General features: G+C 40.7%; 1 protein-coding gene across 4 annotated transcripts in view; it reads left to right on the top strand.

The window, feature by feature from the left end:
- The window catches only part of LOC134340815 (CMP-N-acetylneuraminate-beta-galactosamide-alpha-2,3-sialyltransferase 4-like), a 157,437-nt gene that overhangs the window by 120,255 nt on the left and 16,527 nt on the right, over nucleotides 1-20,655 (top strand). For all 4 annotated transcript variants that reach the window (XM_063038351.1, XM_063038350.1, XM_063038352.1 and 1 more), the window contains one exon: nucleotides 9,931-10,080. In XM_063038351.1, coding sequence (XP_062894421.1) covers nucleotides 9,931-10,080 — 150 coding nt within the window. The remainder of the gene's footprint in view (nucleotides 1-9,930; nucleotides 10,081-20,655) is intronic.

Here is a 20,655-nt window from a genome sequence, read left to right as displayed (position 1 = left end):
GTAACAATGTTAACCAACATCCAGCTGACCTCGGAGGACATAGTGGTAACTTTCAACATGGTGTCCCCGTTTATGAGGGTTCCCATTAAGGACAGCTTGGTCCTCCTGCAGTCAATGTTTGATAAGGGTGCCATTGTCCTTTTTGAACATACCCTTACATCAACATACTTCCTCTATAAGGGGAACTACTATGAACAAACGGACTGGGTGGCCATGGGATCACCCTTGTTGCCGGCTATTACTAATTTCTACATGGAGGACTTTGAGAAGAGGGCACTGAGCTCATCTCCCTTATGTCCCAAATGTTTCTTCAGATATGTCGATGGCACCTTCATAGTGTGGCCTCATGGACTCCAGGCACTCCAACAGTTCCACAAACATCCTAACAGCATACATCCAAACATTCAATTTACTATGGTGATGGAGAAAAATGGTTGCTTCCCATTCCTGGACATTCTAATACGACGGAAACCGGATGGTAGCCTCGGACATGGCGTCTATCGGAGACCCACTCACACAGACTTGTACCTCATCAATAACAGCCAAAATCATACCTCCCAATGTAGAGTGGTTCTTTCTACTTCGATTAACCGTGCAAAAGCTATTTCGGACCTAGAGGGTCTCTACAAGGAAATAAGACAATTATCCATGACGTTCCTACAGAATGGCTGCAAGGTGAAGGAAATCAATCGGACCCTTAAATGGGTCAACAGAAAAAAACAGGAAACCTAACAACGAGGAGGAACCCATCGCTACTGCCTGCCTTCTCTTTATTTCCACAGTTTCTGGAAGGATTGTCAAGAGCTTGAAGAAATACCAAATTAATATCATTCACAAATCCATAAGGAAGCTCAAATCACAGCTTATGTGGGTCAAAGATGACTTGGGACTCAGGACAGCTGGCGTTTACAGGATTCCCTGTGAGTGCGGAGCAGTGTATATCAGCCAGCCGGGACACACGGTGGAAACCCGCATCAAGGAACATAGGGGATGTATCCATTTGTGTTACCAGGAGAAATCGGCGGTAGCAGAACATTGCATTCGCAATGGCCATAGGATTGACTTTGATAGCACTAAACTACTGTGCCACACCAATGGCTTTTGGGACCGCCTGGTAAAGAAAGCCATTGAAATAAGACTAGAGGAAAAGAGTTTTAACAAAGATGAAGGTCTCGCTCTAAGTAAGAACTGGAATTTGATTAACAAGGTGGGACAGTGAAAACCTGATTGGATAAGGACTAACCAATCAGGAGGGACGGACGACGGGGGTAGAAACACCACCAAACTAGACATGCCCAGGCGTCATCCCTGATGAAGATGGCAGAGTTGGTCATGAAACGTCGCTAATAATTGATAGCTGTACCCGGCTGGAAGCCCAAGAAGAGTTTATTCGACATGCTGAAACTTCATAAAGTTTTAAGAAAATAGAGGCACTGCAGCACCTTCACTAGAAGGATTGCAATGGTTCAAGAAGAAGGCTTAACACTACCATATCCTCAAGGCAAATAGGGATGAGTAATACATAGTAACACTAATATTCTGTAAAGAAGTAGAGTTCATACAGAACCTCATCTCCCTATCATTTAATTTACCACCTACAGGGAAACTATAAGTATGATTGGTATGAGAAATAGGAATGTCAAAGTATGAATGGATTACTCCTCTTTAGGGAAGATGCAGTGAACCCTCTCTGTCTTGTGCTTTACTCTTTACTGTGCCTGGTTGAGCAGAAGAGTTTAGCTTTCCTAGTTGATAAATTTTGAGAGAGAGAGAGAGTGAGTCATACAGCATAAAAACAGGCCCTTCAGCCCTTTGAGCCCATGCTGGCCATTAACCACCGATTTACACTAATCCCATTTAAAAAATTCTCCCTGCATTCTCACAGATTCCCCATGATTCTATGAAGCCAGGAGACTTGGATGTGTTGTCATGGAGTTGCTATCTGCACACAGGAGGGATCGCTTATCTTCTGGAGGATCTATGAAGTTTGAGATATAGAATATGTGCAGTTCCTTGACCAACAAATCAGTGCTGCCATATCAAGCTCTATGACATAAATACAGTGCTGCACAGTGCAGATGACAAAGTCCTGCTCTTTTCTATTTCAATTAATGTAGGTAATGAAGACTACTCATTGGAGACTCTTGGCCATTTTTGCACATGACCACAGAGGCAGATTGGGATGTTGAACTTGGTAGTTCATCATCAATTTAATTGTAGTAAGGGAAACTGTGAGGCTATCAGGCAGGAACTTAGAAGCATAAATTGGAAACAGATGTTCTCTGGGAAACGTACCGAAGAAATGTGGGAAATGTTCAGGGGATATTTGCGTGAGGTTCTGAGTAGGTACGTTCCAATGAGACAGGGAAAGGATGGCAGGGTACAAGATCCGTGGTGCACAAAGGTTGTTATAGTAGTCAAGAAGAAAAGAAGAGTTTATGAAAGGTTCAAAAAACTAGGTAAGGATATGAATCTAGAAGATTATAAGGCTACCAGGAAGGAGCTTAAGAATGAAATTAGGAGAGCCAGAAGGGGCCATGAGAAGGCCTTGGCGGACAGGATTAAGGAAAACCCCAAAGCATTCTACAAGTATGTGAAGAGCAAGAGGATAAGACGTGAGAAAATGGGACCAATCAAGTGTGACCATGGAAAAGTGTGTATGGAACCGGAGGAGATAGCACAGGTACTTAATGAATACTTTGCTTCAGTATTCACTACAGAAAAGGATCTTGGCGATTGTAGGGATGACTTTCAGTGGACTGAAAAGCTTGAGAATGTAGATATTAAGAAAGAGGATGTGCTAGAGCTTTTGGAATGCATCAAGTTGGATAAGTCACCGGGACCGGATGGGATGTACCCCAGGCTACTGTGGGAAGTGAGGGAGGAGATTGCTGAGCCTCAATGAGAATGGGAGAGGTTCCGGAGGATTGGAGGGCTGCGGATGTTGTTCCCTTATTCAAGAAAGGGAGTAGGGATAGCCCAGGGAATTATAGGCCAGTGAGTCTTACTTCAGTGGTTGGTAAGTTGATGGAGAAAATCCTGAGAGGCAGGGTTTATGAACATTTGAAGAGGCATAATGTGATTAGGAATAGGCAGCATGGCTTTGTCAAAGGCAGGTCGTGCCTTATGAGCCTGATTGAATTCTTTGAGGATTTGACCAAGCACATTGATGAAGGTATAGCTGTAGATGTAGTGTATATGGATTTCAGCAAGGCATTTGATAAGATACCCCATGCAAGGTTTACTGAGAAAGTAAGGAGGCATAGGATCCAAGGGGACATTGCTTGGCGGATCCAGAACTGGCTTGCCCACAGAAAGCAAAGAGTGGTTGTAGTCGGGTCATATTCTGCATGGAGGCCGGTGACCAGTGGTGTGCCTGAGAGATCTGTTCTCAGACCCCTACTCTTTGTGATTTTTATAAATGACCTGGATGAGGAAGTGGAGGGATGGGTTAGTAAATTTGCTGATGACACAAAGGTTGGGGGTGTTGTGGATAGCATGGAGGGCTGTCAGAGGTTACAGCGGGACATTGATAGGATGCAAACCTGGGCTAAGAAGTGGCAGGTGGAGTTCAACCCAGTTAAGTGTGAGGTGGTTCATTTTGGTAGGTCAAATATGATGGCAGAATATAACATTAATGGCAAGACTCTTGCCAGTGTGGATGATCAGAGGAATCTTGGGGTCCAAGTCCATAGGACACTCAAAGCAGCTGCGCAGGTTGACTCTGTGGTTAAGAAGGCATATGGTGCATTGGCCTTCATCAATCGTGGGATTGAGTTGAAGAGCCGAGAGGTAACGTTGCAGCTGTATAGTACCCCGGTGAGACCCCAAAAACTTGTGTGCTCAATTGAAGTACCACGCTCAATTCTGTTCGCCTCACTACAGGAAGGATGTGGAAACCATAGAAAGGGTGCAGAGGAGATTTACAATGATGTTGCCTGGATTGGGGAGCATGACTTATGAGAATAGGTTGTGTGAACTTGGCCTTTTCTCCTTGGAGCGACGGAGGATGAGAGGTGACCTGATAGAGGTGTATAAGATGATGAGAGGCATTGATCATGTGGATGGTCAGAGGCTTTTCCCTAGGGCAGAATGGCTAACACGAGAGGGCATAGTTTTAAGGTGCCTGGAAGTAGGTACAGAGGAGATGTCAGGGGTAAGTTTTTTACACAGAGAGTGGTGAGTGTGTGGAATGGGCTGCCGGCGGCAGCGGAGGTGGGAATGATAGGGTCTTTTAAGATACTGCTGGAGCTTAGTAAAATAGAGGGCTATGGGTAAAGCCTAGACAGTTCTAAGGTAAGGACATGTTTGGCACAGCTTTGTGGGCCGAAGGGCCTGTATTGTGCTGTATGTTTTCTACGTTTCTATCAGTTTCTGTTGGGAGTCTGAAGGGAGGACCAACAAAGAAACTTGCAAATTCGATTGAACATTCTATATTTCAGTATTTGATTTTACTTGCTTGCGTGTCCAATGGGAAAAGAGGCTCTGCAAATAGCCTGGCCTTAAGGTCCTCCATATCTAATTGCTTTGAGTTTCTGTACTAGTCATGACTGATTACTTTGTCTTCATTATACCTTCATACCTGGGGCTCTATTCCACTATTGTCTATCTCTTACTAACTGAATAGCGAAAATCCAAGTGGACATCCTGCATAGGGTTCTCCATTGAATGGAATGGCTCCTGTGAAAGCAAAGAGCAGAAATTCCTCTGGCTCATGTAGATAATGATGACCACTCTTCCTGAAGATTATCTCTTTGCAAACATCTGCTAGAAAGTTCTGGTTTAAGATGGTGCTGGTGAAGCCCAGCAACTACTTGCCAGTTGCAAACAAAACAAAGAAAACTATTAACTACTTTATTAATCACACTTCTTCTGGTAAATGATCACTGGAATCAATAGCCTGTAACTTCCCTTTTTGAGTTGAGCTTTTGAACTGCCCGTAAGACACCTTTGATAAAGTGCCACACATGAGACTGCTTAACAAGGTATGAGCCCATGGTATTACAGGAAAGATTCTAGCATGGATAAAGCAATGGCTGATAGGCAGGAGGCAAAGAGTGGGAGTAAAAGGAACCTTTTCTGGTTGGCTGCCGGTGATTTGTGGTGTTCCACAGGGGTCTGTGTTGGGAGCGATTCTTTTTTATGTTATATGGCAATGATTTGGATGATGGAATTGATGGCCTTGTTGCAAAGTTTGCAGATGATGTGAAGATAGGTGGAGGGGCAGGTTGTTTCGAGGAAGTAGTGAAGCTACAGATGGACTTGGGTTAGGAGAATGGGCAAAGATATGGCAGGTGCAATACAGTCAGGAAGTGTATGGTCATGCATTTCGGTAGAAGAAATGAAAGGGTAGACTATTTTCTAAGTTGGGAGAAAGTACAAAAACTGAGGTGCAAAGGGATTTGGAAGTCCTTGTGCAGGATTCCCTAAAGGTTAACTTGCAGGTTAAGTCTGTGATGAGGTAGGCAAATGCAATGTTAGCATTCATTTCAAGAGGAAATGCTAATCCCTCTCCAGTTTCAACGCGTCCTATGATATAATGGATGTGCTGAAATTGGAGAGGGTTCAAAGGTAGGTTACAAAAATGATTCCAGGATTGAATGGCTTGTCATGCAAAAAGTATTTGATGGCTCTGGGACAGTATTCAGAAGAATGAGGGGTGACCCCATTGAAACCTATCGAATGGTGAAAGGCCTTGATAGAGTGGATGTGGAGAGAATGTTTCCTATGGTGGGAGAGTCTAAGACCAGAGGACACAGCCTCAGAATAGAAGGCTGTCCTTTTAGAACAGAGATAAGGAGGAATATCTTTAGCCAGAGGGTGGTGAATCTGTGGAATTCATTGTCATAGGCAGCTGTGGAGGCCAAGTCTTTATGTATATTTAAGGCAGAGGTTGATAAATTCTTGATTGGTTAGGGCATGAAGGGATACGGGGGGAAGGCATTAGACTGGGGCTGAGAGGAAAACTGGATCAGCTGTAATGAAATGGTGGAGCAGACTTGATGGGCCAAGTGGCCTAATTTTGCTCCTATAACTTATGGTCTTATGATCTGGCATTATTGTGGTGTGAACTGAAGTCTCGAAGACGCAGGACAGTTGCAGTGTGGCACGTACAGGCCGACTTGAAGCGGCTTCGCCAGGGCACAAGAGCAGGGAATAAGCCAATGTTTGTCCATAGCTGGAATGGATTTGCAGGCAATTCAATGAGGCAGAGTCGAGGTGGAACCTGGGCCTGAGAGTAAGATCAGACCCAAGGTTTGATTGATTTAAACACTGGGCTGAATCAAGATGCTGGAGTGCGTATGGAACTGGCACGGCCCAGTTCTGAGGGAAGGAACGACCCGAGGATTGGATGATTTAAGTGGTGAGCCAGATTGAAAAGGTTGGGGCTAGAGGAGTGGGTCAGGCCGATTCAGCTTGCTGCTCTGCCAGGATTACTTGTCTCTGCACTGACTGAGTCTGTGGCCTGCTTTTAATGTGCTGCTGAATTGGCTGGCTGCTGCCTTCATGTCTGAAACTCACTTTTCTGAATGCTATATGTTTACTTGTATTGTTTGCACAATTAATTTTATTTCTCTCTGCACATTGGGACTTTGACAGTCTTCTTTTTTTTCAATAGGTTCTATTGTGTTTCTTTGTTTTGCTGCTCCCTGTAAGGAGATGAATCTCAAGGTTGTAGGTAGTATACATACTTTGATAATAAATGTATTTTAAACCTTGAAAGTTCAGCACACCTTACACTATTGAAGAGAAATGCCAAGACTCTCCCTGAATTTGTATGTGCTGAACCAAATAGTGGTCTCTACAAGATGTCTGCATTCAAACATAGTAATGAGCAAAGGAGAAAAAGCATTTCACCATGGGCTATCTTTGTAAACCTTCCCTCATTGTCCCCTCTACACATGAAGTAGTTAAAATAGAATGATCTGAACAAGGGATTTTAATGAATGAACATCCCAGAGCATCAGTGTTAAAGCTAGGAACTATATAGCCTTGTGCTTCCCCTCAAAGTTCAAAGTAAAATTTATTATCAAAGTATGCATATGTCAGAAAATTTTCTTGCAGGCATTCAAAGTGGAACAAAGAAGTCCAATAGAATCAATGAAAAACTGCATGCAAAGACTGACAAATTGTGCAAATGCAAAAAGAAACAAGTAACAATAATAATAAATAAATAAAACTGAGAACATGAGTTGTAGAGTCCTTGGAAAATGTAGCCAACTGAAAGCAAATTAAGAAAGGTAAAACCTCTGCTGGAAAGCATATTGGCCCAAGGAAGGACTATGCTGCTCAAATGAATCATGAAGATGATGAAAGCAGTGATCCGACTACAATAGTTTTTATAAGCAACCTGTCACTTACTTGTGACGCATGGCTTGGTTTTAATCTAGAAGAGAGTTCACGGAGCTTCAGGGAAGTTACAAGCATTAGCTTTTTGTGAGTATAAAGAACCAGAATCTACTCTGTGTGCGTTAAGGTTATGGCATGAATTTCAAGTGGGAGACAAAAAGCTGCTTGTAAAAGTAGATGCAAAGACCGAATCCCAACTGGAGGAATGGAAGAGCAAAAAGAAAGGAGTCAATGGAGATAAGAAAACAGAGGATTCATCAGATGATGTTGTGGATGAATCGAATGAGTTGAATTGACTTTATTTCTTACATCCTTCACATACATGAGTAAAAATCTTTACGTCTCTGTCTAAATGGCAATATGCAATCATAGTAATTTATAATAATCTATAATAAATAGAGCAGTCATTCTAACATGGAAATACACTCAGTCAGTGTGAGTTAATCAGTCTGATGGCCTGGTGGAAGAAGCTGTCCCGGAGCCTGTTAGTCCTAGCTTTTATGCTGCGGTACCGTTTCCTGGATGGTAGCAGCTGGAATAGCTTGTGATTGGGGTGACAGCAATTTAAAGCTGTTTACCCTCTCAACCCCAGATCCATTGATGTCAATAGGGGTAAACCCGTTTCCATTCCTCCTGTAATCCACAACCAGCTCCTTTGTTTTTGCGACATTGAGGGAGAGATTGTTTTCTTGACACCACTGTGTCAGAGAGATAACCTCTTCTTATTGTTTGAGATTAGGCCAATCAATGTAGTGTCATCGGCAAATTTAATTAGCATATTAACCAAGAGGAGAGATCATTTTGTAAAGGGAGTAAAAAATTAGTAAGAGAATACTCCAGTGAAATGCACTTTCCCAAGATCAAGATGCACAAACTAGAAGAAGATTAGATTATTAGATTAGATTGAGGACACGCAGTCCTCTTTTATTGTCATTTAGTAATGCATGCATTAAGAAATGATACAATATTCCTCCAGTGTGATATCATAGAAACACAGGACAGACCAAGACTGAAAAACTGACAAAAACCACATAATAAAACCACATAACTTGATGAAGAACAGGCCACGGGCACGGTAAAAAAAGTTCAAAGTCTCTCGAAAGTCCCACATCTCACGCAGACAGGAGAAGGAAGAAAACTCTCCCTGCCATGCCCGACCACAGTCTGACTCTGAGTCGTCCGAAAACTTCGAGCCTCCGACCAGCCCTCCGGCACCGAGCGCTTTGACCTCAGCCCCGGCCGCCAGCAGCAGGCAAAGCCGAGGATTTTGGGGCCTTCCCTCCGGAGATTCTGGATCACACAATAGCAGCGGCAGCGAACCGGGCATTTCAGAAATTTCTCCAGATGTTCTTCCGTGCTTCTCACGTCTGTCTCCATCAAATCAGAATTGTGCACGGCATCCTACTTACAAATACGATATCATTTCACCAGAAAGATGCACACGCTGCATCGTGCCGCCATCTTCTCCTCCCGCTGAATGGTGACTACCACTGTCAGAACCACTTCCTGCAATCTCAGTCAACTCTACAATCACAACAGAGGAGACCACAGATCCTGAGATTGTTTCCACAGCCACAAGTCTTTCCTGCCAAGCAGAAGGATCCCCCGGTCATGAAGGATGTTATTTCACAAGAGTAAGTCTCCACAGCGATGAAATCTTTAGACCTGAATGGGACAATTTAAAATTTACTATGCTGTGTTTGTCTGTATATAGTAGTTGTAATACATAATTTTCTGTGTATATAGTTGAGATGCATTCTCTATTGAGTTGGAGTTTATAGCTAAGCAGGTGTTGTGAATTTAATATTTCAGTAATATTTGAGTAATCCTGTGTGTATATATATTGGTTAATTACATATTCTTGTTTGTTTAATTCATTACTGGTTATATGTAAGAATACATTAATTGCACATGTTATCATGCCGTTACGTGATACACGCGTGGCTCGCTTAAAGACGAAGTAACACCCACATTCTTTGCACTCCTGTGTATTTCTTTGAATTAGTTTTGAAGTTAGAAAACATAACAGTAGCAGTGAGAAGAGGCCATGGTCTGGATGGTGGGGGTCCTTGATGATGGATGCTGCTTTCTTGTGGCAGCACTCCTTGTAGATGTGCTCACTGGTGGAGAGGGCTTTTCCTGTGATGGACTAGTTGTGTGTCCATCACTTTTTGTTGGCTTTTCTGTTCTTGGGCATTGGTATTTCCATACCAGGCCTTGATGCAGTCAGTCAGGATGCTCCTTCCATCCTTCCATCCTTCAATAACACTGCATCTTGCTTTGTTCACCCTACTATTTCACATGTTCTACCTGTCCTCATGATAAGGGTGCTTCTTGTAAGTGTACAGAATTGTTTTTCACTTGACTAAGGATTACTTACTCTGGAACCCAAGGTTTCCAGTTTTGTTAGGAGTCCGTGTTTTTCTTTACTGCCTATGGTGGGTTGCTTACGTTGGGTATGTATTTTGCAGAGTAGTAATTCAAGCTGACTGGGGTGGTAAAGAACTCATCCGAAACAGTCCCAGCCTAGGTCCTGCTTGTCAATTGCAAAATTTCAACTTCTTATTTTAATGTCTGCAGAAACCAGTGCACCCCACCAGTGGCTTTCTAGCTATTACAGTGGCCTTGAACTATTGTGATGAAGTCCATGTCGCTGGCTTTGGATATCCAATAGCTCAACAAGATACTCCCATACACTACTATGACAAAACTACAATGAAAGCAATGACTGTAAGTATCTGAGGATTTAAATTCTACCGGGATATTTACATTTTATATCTCTAATTTTAAAGTGAATGGCTGCTAATTCCAGGCATTGTAGTTTTATTTACACAATCCTTTCAAAGGCATGGAGTTAATGGTGAATTGTGGATTCATTGCTCATTTATAATGCCCTTCCAGCTTATTATTATGGGGGTCATTGAGGCCCATTCCTAAAATATTTTAGGGAATGAGATGCATTTTAATGTCTGTTGTTAGTTTCAAGTCCCCATTACAAGTGACAATTTTGGGTTTATTTAAATAATTAAATTTCAGTATCTTGGCTGGTATCCTTGGTTCAGTCCCTTCCCACCTACATCCGTGGCACTTCTCATGCCCCCGACCTTCTTAGTAACTTTCAATTCCCTGGTCCTGACTGCCTCATTTTCACCATGGATGTTCAATCCCTATACACCTCTATCCCCATCAGGAAGGCCTCAAAGCTCTCTGCTTTTTTCTGAATGAAAGAACCAACCAATCCCCCTCCACCACCACCACCCTCCTCTGTCTGGCAGAACTGGTCCTCCTTGACGCTTAACAATATTTCCTTTGGCTCCTCCCACTTTCTCCAAACCCAAGGTGTAGCCATGGCATTTGCATGGGCTCAAGCTATGCCTACCTCTTTGTCAGCAATGTAGAACAGTCTATGCATGAAGCTTTCCCCGGCCATACTCCCCAAACTCTTCTTCTGCTACATTGATGATTGCATTGGTGCTGCTTCATGCACCCGTGCTGAGCTCATCAATTTCATCAACTTTGCCTCCAACTTCCACCCTCCCCTTAATTTCCCTTGGTCCATTTCTGACACCTCCCTTCCCTTTTTTGATCTCCCTGTCTTCATCTCTGGAGACAAACTGTCAAGCAACATCTTTTATAAACCTACTGATTCCTATAGTAATCTCGACTATACCTCTTCCCACCCTATCTCCTGTAAAGTTGCTATTCCCTTCTCTCATTTCCTTTGCCTTTGCCACATCTGTTCTCAGGATGTGGCTTACCGTTCCAGGACATCAGAGATGTGTCTTCCTTTTTTTAAAGAACTGTGTTTCCCTCCCTCTACTATTGATGCTGCCCTCATCTGCATCTCATCCATTTCCCATACATCCGCACTCACCCCATCTTCTCGCCATTGTTATAATGATAGAGTTCCTCTTGTCCTTACCTACCACCCCATCAGCCTCCACATCCAACACATTATCCTCCGCAACTTCCGCCATCTCCAGACCCTACCGCTAATATATCTTTATCTCCCCCGCCCCCCTACTCAGCTTTCCACAGGGAATGCTCTCTCTGTGATTCTGTTGTCCCTCTCCACTAATCTCCCTCCTGGCATTTATCCCTGCAAATGGCCTAAGTGCTACACCTGCCCATTCACCTCCTCCCTCACGTCCATTCAGGGCCCCAAACAGTCCTTCCAGGTGAGGTAACACTTCACCCATGAATCTGCTGGGCTTGTCAATTATGTCCGGTGCTCCCGATGCAGCCTCCTCTACATTGGTGAGACTCCTTAATAAATTGGGGGACAGCTTCATTGAGCACCTCTGCACCATCCGCCAGAAGTGGGACTTCCCGGTGGCAAAACATTTTAATTCCGATTTCCATTCTCGTTCTGACGTGTCAGTCCATGGGCTCCTTTTGTGCCAAGCGGAGGCCATGCTCAGGGTGGAGGAGCAATACCTTATATTGTGTCTGGGTAGTCTCCAACCTGATAGTATGAATATTGATTTCTCCTTCCGGTGACTCAAATGGACCTCCCCCCTGTATTCCCCTCTCTGACCTTTTACTACTTCTCACCTGCCGACTACTTCCCCCGGGTCCCCTCTCTTTCCCCTTTCTCCTATTGGTCACTCTCCCCTCCTATCAGATTATTTCCTCTCCAGCCCTTGATCTTTCCCACCCACCTGGCTTCACCTATCACCTTCCAGTTATCCTCCTTCCCCTCTCCTCACCTTCTAATCAAGCATCTCGTCCCATTCCCTCTCAGTCCTGAAGAAGGATCTTGGCCTGAAACATCAACTGTTTATTCTTTTCCAGAGATACTGCCTAACTGTTGAGTTCCTCCAAAATTTTATATGTGTTGTCTTGCCTGGTATTGTGGGAAATGAAATTATGTTTCTGAATTTGTCCCTACAAGTCTCTGCATGTCTGGCACAAAAACACCATGCTACTATAAACAAGAATGCTGTGTGTGTTACTTGAATTTCCAGCATCTGCAGATTTTCTCTTGTTTATAGTAGCATGGTGTTTTTGTGCCAGACATCCAGAGACTTGTAGGGACAAATTCAGTATTGCCTCACCTGGGAAAACTGTTTGGGGCCCTGAATGGTAGTGAGGGAGAAGGTGTAGGGGCAGGTGTAGCACTTGTTCCGCTTGCAAGGATAAGTGCCAGGAGAGAGATCAGTGAGGAGGGATGAATGAATGAAGGAGTCACATAGGGAGTGATCCTTGTGGAAAGCAGAAAGTGGGGGGGAGTGAAAGATGTGCTTGGTGGTGGGATCCTGTTGAAGATGGCAGAAGTTCCGGAGAATTATGTGCTGGACATGGAGGCAAGTGGGGTGGTAGGTGAGGACAAGAGGCACCTTATACATAGACTTTTCCACATAGATAACAAAAGGCAGGCATAGCTAGGACCTATGTAAGGGCCCATGGCTGCACCTTGGCTTTGAAGGAAGTGAGAGGAGCCGAAGGAGATATTATTGAGAGTGAGACCCAGTTCTGCCAGACAGAGGAGAGTGCTGCTGGAGGGGAGCCGGTTGGATCTGTTATCTAGAAAGAAGCGGAGAGCTTTAAGGCCCTCCTGATGGGAGATGTAAGTGTACAGGGACTGGACGCTCATGGTGAAAATGAGGCAATCGGGGCCAGGGAACTTGAGGTCACTAAAAAGATCCAGAGTGTGTGAAGTGTCATGGATGTAGATTGGAAGGGTCTGAACCAGGGGGATAAAACAGAGTCGAGGTATCTTCAGGGAAGTCTATACACCACTGTTTTCTCTTATAGGTCTATTATATTGGCTTTATTTCTATAGCTTTAATGATTATACATTTACAGAATTTTTTTTTAATGCCTGGCAATCCCAGCTTTTCATCCACCCATTTTAAGGGCTCGAAGGGCATTTATGCCCAATAAACCCGCAATGGACCTATTGCAATTTGCCTATCGCCATGATAGGTCAACGGCAGATGCAATCTCAATGGCTCTTCACACGGCTTTAGACCACCAGGACAACACAAACACCTATGTCAGGATGCTGTTCATCGACTATAGCTCAGCATTTAATACTATCATTCCCACAATTCTGATTGAGAAGTTGTAGAACCTGGTCCTCTGTACCTCCCTCTGCAGTTAGATCCTCGACTTCCTAACTGGAAGACGACAATCTTTGCGGATTGGTGATAACATCTCCTCCTCACTGACGAGCAACACTGGTGCATGGGGGGGGGGGCGCGCCTGTCTGCAAATGGAGTAGCAGCAATCTTGTGCTGCTCTTAGTTTTGTTTCTCTCCTCCTAGTTTAAACCTCGAATTTAAAATTTTTATTTGCTGATTCTTGAGGGGGAACAATATGTCTATGTCTACGAGGAGTGGGAAGTACTTGTCTGAACCTAGTGATAATGTAATGGGAAAGGAAAGGTGCAAAAGGAAAGATCTGATGAAATGCCACCATGGGCTGAAGATATCGTTCGGACACTGAATTCAATTAAAGATCAGAATGGGTCCATTAAAGACCAACTGGAAAAGAATAGTAATGAAATGAAGTCATTTCTGGGAAAACTTAAAGACTTGGAAACTCAAGTTATTACACACAAAGAGGAATTGAAGGTAACTAAGCAAAAAATTTTTGAAGCTACAACCCGATTGGATAGATATCAAAATAAGATTATAGACCTGGAAACTAGGTCTCGCCGAAGAAATATACGAATTGTTGGGCTGCAAGAAGGAGCTGAAGTTGGAGATTTAACGGCTTGCTTTGGTAAGCTTTTTCATACTTTATTTCCTACCATATTATCACAGCCACCTGCTGTAGAAAGAGCACACAGAGCTTTTACTTCGAAATTTAAAGATCCAAATAAACCAAGATCTGTTTTGGTTTGTTTTCATCACTTTAAAATTAAAGATCAAATAATGCGACAGGCAAGAAAACAGAGAGTTTTTAGATTTAAGGAATCTGAGCTCCGTTTTTATGAGGATTATCCGAAGGAGGTAATGGAACAAAGATCAAGATTTGCTCTGGTAATGAAACAGGCATATGATAAGAAACTGCTTCCTTCTTTGCATTACCCGACAAGAATTAAAGATTTTCCTCCTAACTCTCCTTGTACATTTTTTGATCCAAAAGCCACACTGGACTTCATTCAAACTATACCTGCAGCCACTACCAAATGAACTATCTGAAAGGTTGTTTGGTTATCTGTATATTATTTGCATTTCAGAAAGAAGATTTATGAAAGTTACTTGGATATTCCATTGAGAGACTAATAAAAGAAGATAAGGAGATTTGTTCATTATTGCATATTATTGGTTTTCTTTTGGAAAGAAGATCTATGGTTCAAGTATGACTGCTTAAATGGTTACTCGGACATTCGACTGAGAAAAGAAGATAAAGGGACTTGTTTCTTTAACCTAATATTTGGTTTGATGTTTTCTTTTGTTCCTTTCTTAATTAACTAATTGGTAGTTTTTTCCTACTAATGAGGCTTCTTTTTATACATATATTTGGGAAGGTTCAATTACTTATGATATTATTAATTAGTATTTTTGAAAATTTAGCTGGGTTAAGTATGCTATTAACTTTTTTTCTGCTTTATTATAGCATCTTATAACCGAATTTAAAGTTATTTTTAGGGATTTAATGTTAAACTTAAAAATGGCGCTGGTTTTTCCTTTTAAGAGATAACATTATTTTAGTTCTTGCTTGTTTAATAGATGCTAGAATGTAAATACTTTCCTTTGTTGAGACTTTATAGTTTTTCTAACAAGGTCACTTGTTTTTTTTACTAATTAGGGGGAGGGAAAGAAAATCTTAAATTTTTTTTTCTTTACGGACAGAGCGGTTCCTGGCTTCGTATTCTATCATAGGTTGCTTGCCTTTTTTTCAGGCTTTCGGGGAGGTGGGTGGAGTTAGAGTTCGGAGTTTTTTCCCATTGGGTGGTTCCAGAGCATGCGTGTATTCTATGTGGTTGAATTCTTCAACGCCGCCATTTTTGATCATCCCGTATTGGTATGTGCTCTGCACATGTATAGAGTAGAATAAAATTATAGTAGGTATTTAAATAGATTAATGTAATAAGTTGGAACGTACATGGTTGGAATCACCCTATCAAACGAAAAAAGACTTTTAAAATTATTAACCGATTCCAACCTGATATAATTTTTGCTCAAGAGACACATATCAGGGCGGGAGATTTTCTGGATGGTGGAGAGGTTTGCAGTTTCACTCTGCTTCTCAGAGTAAAACTAAAAGCGTGTCCATCTTTATTAAATCCAATATATTTATTCAAGACGATATTGAGTCAGATTCTAATGGTAGATTTTTAATTGTTAAAGGAGTGATTTGTAACAGAAAGGTTGTTTCGGTCAATCTGTACAGTCCTAACTTAGATGATCCTTTTTTTAAAAAAGTATTTGCTTTACTGCCTGATTTAAATGAATATATGTTGATAATGGGCAGGGATTTTAACTGATGTTTAAATCCTGTGATTGACAAGAGCTCAACCAATCAGCGACTTCCAAATCACTCCACGTCACTTATTAACTCCTTTTTGATCGATTTTGGATTGATCGAATTATGGAGGTTCCTGCACCCCGATAACAGAAAATATTCTTTCTTTTCGCGTGTTTATAAAAAATATCCGAGGATTGATTATATTATAATCGATCGTTGTTTCTTGCCTAGTGTTAAAAATTGTGAATATGATGCTATTGCCTATGAGTTTGTCTTTTGAATTTGATGATGCCATTCTTGCTCGCCCACCAGACGCATGTCTCAGACATTATTGCAAAACTCTGACTTTGTCAGTTTCATTGAAACCCAGATAAAAGATTCTTTTCTTTTTAATGATACAGGGGGTATGTCCAAATTAATTATATGGGATACATTTAAAGCATTTTTACGTGGTCAGATCATTTCTTATTCAGCTAAGCTTAAAAAACAGACTAAAGCAGAATTAGATAAGATTTCAAAACAAATTAAAGACTTAGATAATATTTATGCAATTTCCCCTAATATCGATTTATTCAAACGAAGGGTGGAACTTCAATCACAATATAACCTATTACTAACTCATCCCATTGAAGGCTATTTGCTTAAGTTAAAGAGCCAATTTTATATGTTTGGAGATAAAAATAACAAACTGCTCGCATCTCAATTAAAAATGGCTAGAGCCAAAAGGCAAATTTTGAAAATTCGTAGGAAAGATGGTACCCTGGCTTGGGACTATGAAGAAATGAATAAGATTTTTCAAGATTTTTATACTGAACTTTATAAATCTCAATGTCCAGTAGATTCTTCTGAAATGAATGCTTTCTTACGAAAGATTGCTTTTCCTAGGATTTCTGTTGAGGATCAAAAAACTCTTGATGCCCAAATTACTGAAGCCAAAATTCATAAAGCTGTTTTTTCTTTAAGTCCTTTGTTATTTAATTTAATATTAGAACCCCTTGCTATTGCTCTTCGTGAAGCTAAAAATATTCATGGGATTTTTGTGAATGAGACCATTCATAAGATTTCTCTTTATGCTGACGATTTATTGGTTTATATATCTAATCCTGAAGAATCTATTCCTACCTTGTTAAAATTGTTCAATGAATTTGGAGATTTTTCAGGATATAAAATAAATTTTAGTAAAAGTGAATTGTTTCCTTTAAATGAATCTATCTCTATTTATGATAATACTCCTTTCAAAGTCACAGATTCTTTTAGATATTTAGGTGTTATAATCACTAAAAAATATAAGGATCTTTATAAAGCCAATTTCGTTTCCTTGGTAGACTGTATGAAGTATTTATTTAGTAGATGGAACTTGTAGACTTGTTGGTCGTATCCATATAGTTAAAATGATAATTTTACCAAAATTTTTATATTTATTTCAGAATATCCCTGTTTTTTTGACCTTGAAGCTTTTTGATCGGATTGATTCTATTATTTTATCTTTTATCTGGAATAATAAAAGACCAAGAATTAGTAAATGTCATTTACAGAAGTTGAAAAAGGGTGGAGGTCTCGCTTTGCCTAATTTAAGAATATATTACTGGGCTGTTAATGTGCGATACATGTCCTTTTGGTTATATTGGGTTGATAAGAATGATTGGCCAATTTGGGTAGACCTGGAACTGAAAGCTGTGAAACAGTTTTTATTTAACCACATTATTGGGAGTTGCTTTACCTAAACAATTAGCTAAAGTTGCTAATTTAAACCTATACCCGGTGATTAAGCATTCTTTACAATTTGGCTCCAGTTCCGCAATTTTTTTAATCTTAAAAAATTTAAGCTTTGTAGTTTAATTTATCAAAATTACTTTTTTAAGCCTTCTTTGAATGATCCAATTTTTTTACTTCAGAAAAATAAAGGTATTAATTCTTTTTTGGATTTATTTAAAGAAGATAGGTTGATGTCATTTGAACAATTAGTTGATAAATATTCTCTTTCATACTCACGCTTTTTACAATACCTTCAAATTAGAAATTGCTTACAAAAATATTTAAGTAATTTTCCTTACATATTGGAGGCTGACCTGTTAGATACTATTATGAGTATGAACCCTTCGACGAAGGGCTCCATTGGAAGAATTTATAATTTATTATTACAATGGGATAAGAGTCCTTTATTTAAGATTAAACAAGATTGGAAAAAGGAACACAATTTGACTTTTATGACTGAGGATTGGACACGGATTCTGAAACTGGTTAACTCTTCTTCGATCTGTGCTAGTTATTCACTGATTCAATTTAAAATTGTACATCTTTACCATTTGGCGAAGGAGAGACTGTCTAAAATATTTCCTAATGTTGATAGTTATTGTGATAGATGTAAAACTGAGACAGCTACACTGACACACATGTTTTGGTCTTGTTCTATACTGGAACAGTTCTGGAAATCAGCTTTTTTGACAATTTCTAAAGCACTTTAAAATTAATTTACAACCTAACAAATTAACTGTGCTTTTTGGAATAATTCCTCAAAATATCCATGTTATCTCTGTGTCTGACCAACATGTTATTGCATTTGTTACATTGATAGCTAGGAGGGCCATTTTGTTGAAGTGGAAGGATACATCAGTTCCCACTTTGTCACAGTGGTTCTCTCAAGTGATGCTATGTCTTAGTTTGGAGAAAATTAGAAGTCGAACCTTTGAACCTTCATTTGATTTTGAGAAAAGATGGGGATCATTTGCTCGCTATTATCATTTGAGTTAATTGATAGATTTCCTCCTCGATCTAATTGTAAATCTTTGGTATATTTCTTTTTCTTGCTGGCAGTTTGATGTTTATCTTTAGAAGCTTTTTGTATGACACATGGCTCCAGGGTTGTACACCTAATGGGTTTTCCCCCCACTTTTTCTGCTTAGTAGGGTTTTTTTTCATTATCACCAAAATTTTTCAATCTTTAAAATGTTTTTTTTTCCTTGAGACATTGTAAGTGTTGTTTACTTCGATGTACTCATGTTATTTTTGAATAATATAATAATAAAAAGATTTGAACAGAAAGAAAGAAACATTGGTGCACCTCAGGGATGTGTGCTTAGCCCACTGCTCTACTCTCTCTATACCCATGACTGTGTGGCGAGGCATAGCTCAAATACCATCTATAAATTTGCTGATGATACAACTATTGTTGGTAGAATCTCAGATGGTGACAAGAGAGTGTACAGGAGCGAGATATGCCAACTAGTTGAGTGGTGTCACAGAACAACCTGCCACTCAACGTCAGTAAGACGAAAGAGCTGATTATGGGCTTCAGGAAGGGTAAGACGAAGGAGCACATACCAATCCTCATAGAGGGATCAGAAGTGGAGAGAGTGAGGAGTTTCAAGTTCCTGGGTGTCAAGCTCTCTGAGGATCTAACCTGGTCCCAACATATCGACGTAGTTATAAAGAAGGCAAGACAGCGGCTATACTTTATTAGGAGTTTGAAGAGATTTGGTATGTCAACAAATACACTCAAAAACTTCGATAGATGTACCGTGGAGAGCATTCTGACAGGCTGCATCACTGTCTGGTATGGGGTGGGGGGGGGGGGGCTACTGCATAGGACTGAAAAAAGCTGCAGAGATGTCAGTACCTCCAGCTGAACTTTGTCTTTTTGTGTGTTTTCTCCCTAGCCATCAGTCTATGGTTTTGTATTGACATGTGCTGTTGTTTGTTTTCATGCCCTATCTGCTCCTGTCCCCGCTCCTGCTCTACTCCGTCTCTCATTATTACCTGTTTTGCTGCCACTTCTGTCTCATTGTGCTCCACCTATCATCTGCCTCTCTGTTTATTGCTCAGTGTATTTCAGTCCTGTGTTTTCACCTGTTTGTTGCCAGATTATGCCAATAAATTTTCCTGAGCCTTTCCAGCATTCATATCTGTACTCTATCTGAATATTGACTCTGCCTGGTTCCCCATCCTGGTTTTTGGATTTCTCTGGATGTTTTGATCTCTGCCTGAACTTTGACGCTGACTTTGTTTGCACCTCGGGATTTGTTACTCAATTAATATCACTGTGTGCACAGTACTGGGTCTGTGATTGGATCCCTGCTCCAGCGCCCTGATGAGAGGGTTGTAAATTTACTCAGCTCCATCTTGGGTACTAGCCTACAAAGTACACAGGACATCTTCAAGGAGTGGTGTCTCAGAAAGGCAGCCTCCATTATTAAAGACCTCCAACACCCAGGGCATGCCCTTTTCTTACTGTTACCATCGGGTAGGAGGTACAGAAGCCTGAAGGCACACGCTCAACGATTCAGGAACAGCTTCTTCCCTCTGCCATAAATGGGCATTGAACCCTTGGTCACTACCTCACTTTTTAAATATATTATTTCTGTTTTTTGCATGATTTTTGATCTATTCAATTCAATACTGTAATTGATTTATTTCCTATTATTACTGTTTTATTTTTATTTTGTATATTATGTATTGCATTGAACTGCTGCTGCTAAGTTAACAAATTTCATGACACGTGCTGGTGATAATAAACCTGATTCTGATTCTGAACCACCATCAACTCCATGCCTGTGAAAGGATTGTGTAAATAAAAACACATCTTAAATATTTAAATGCACACTTTGGCCCTTTGCTTTCCTTATGCATCTTTCTGCCTCTGTATGTTAATCAGTAAAGCCGATAGAAAACACCAGACAGCAAATTTTTTCAAAGGTGTTGTTTCCTCAGAGTTTTTCTGGTTATGTTAGGCCACTTGAAGCAGAGTACAGATATAATTTCAGACTACAGGTATCACACAAGAATTTGGAGTAACAAAAAATTAACTTTTATTGTATATTATGTGTTTAATTGCATAATGGTGCTGATGCTTTGCAATAATTCAACTGAGATAAAAAAAGATCTGTT

The sequence above is a fragment of the Mobula hypostoma genome, chromosome X2 (assembly GCF_963921235.1).
Source record: "Mobula hypostoma chromosome X2, sMobHyp1.1, whole genome shotgun sequence".
In the NCBI taxonomy this organism is placed as follows: Eukaryota; Metazoa; Chordata; class Chondrichthyes; order Myliobatiformes; family Myliobatidae; genus Mobula; species Mobula hypostoma.
Note: the sequence above shows the minus strand (reverse complement) of the source record. Positions and strands in the feature narration are given on the sequence as shown.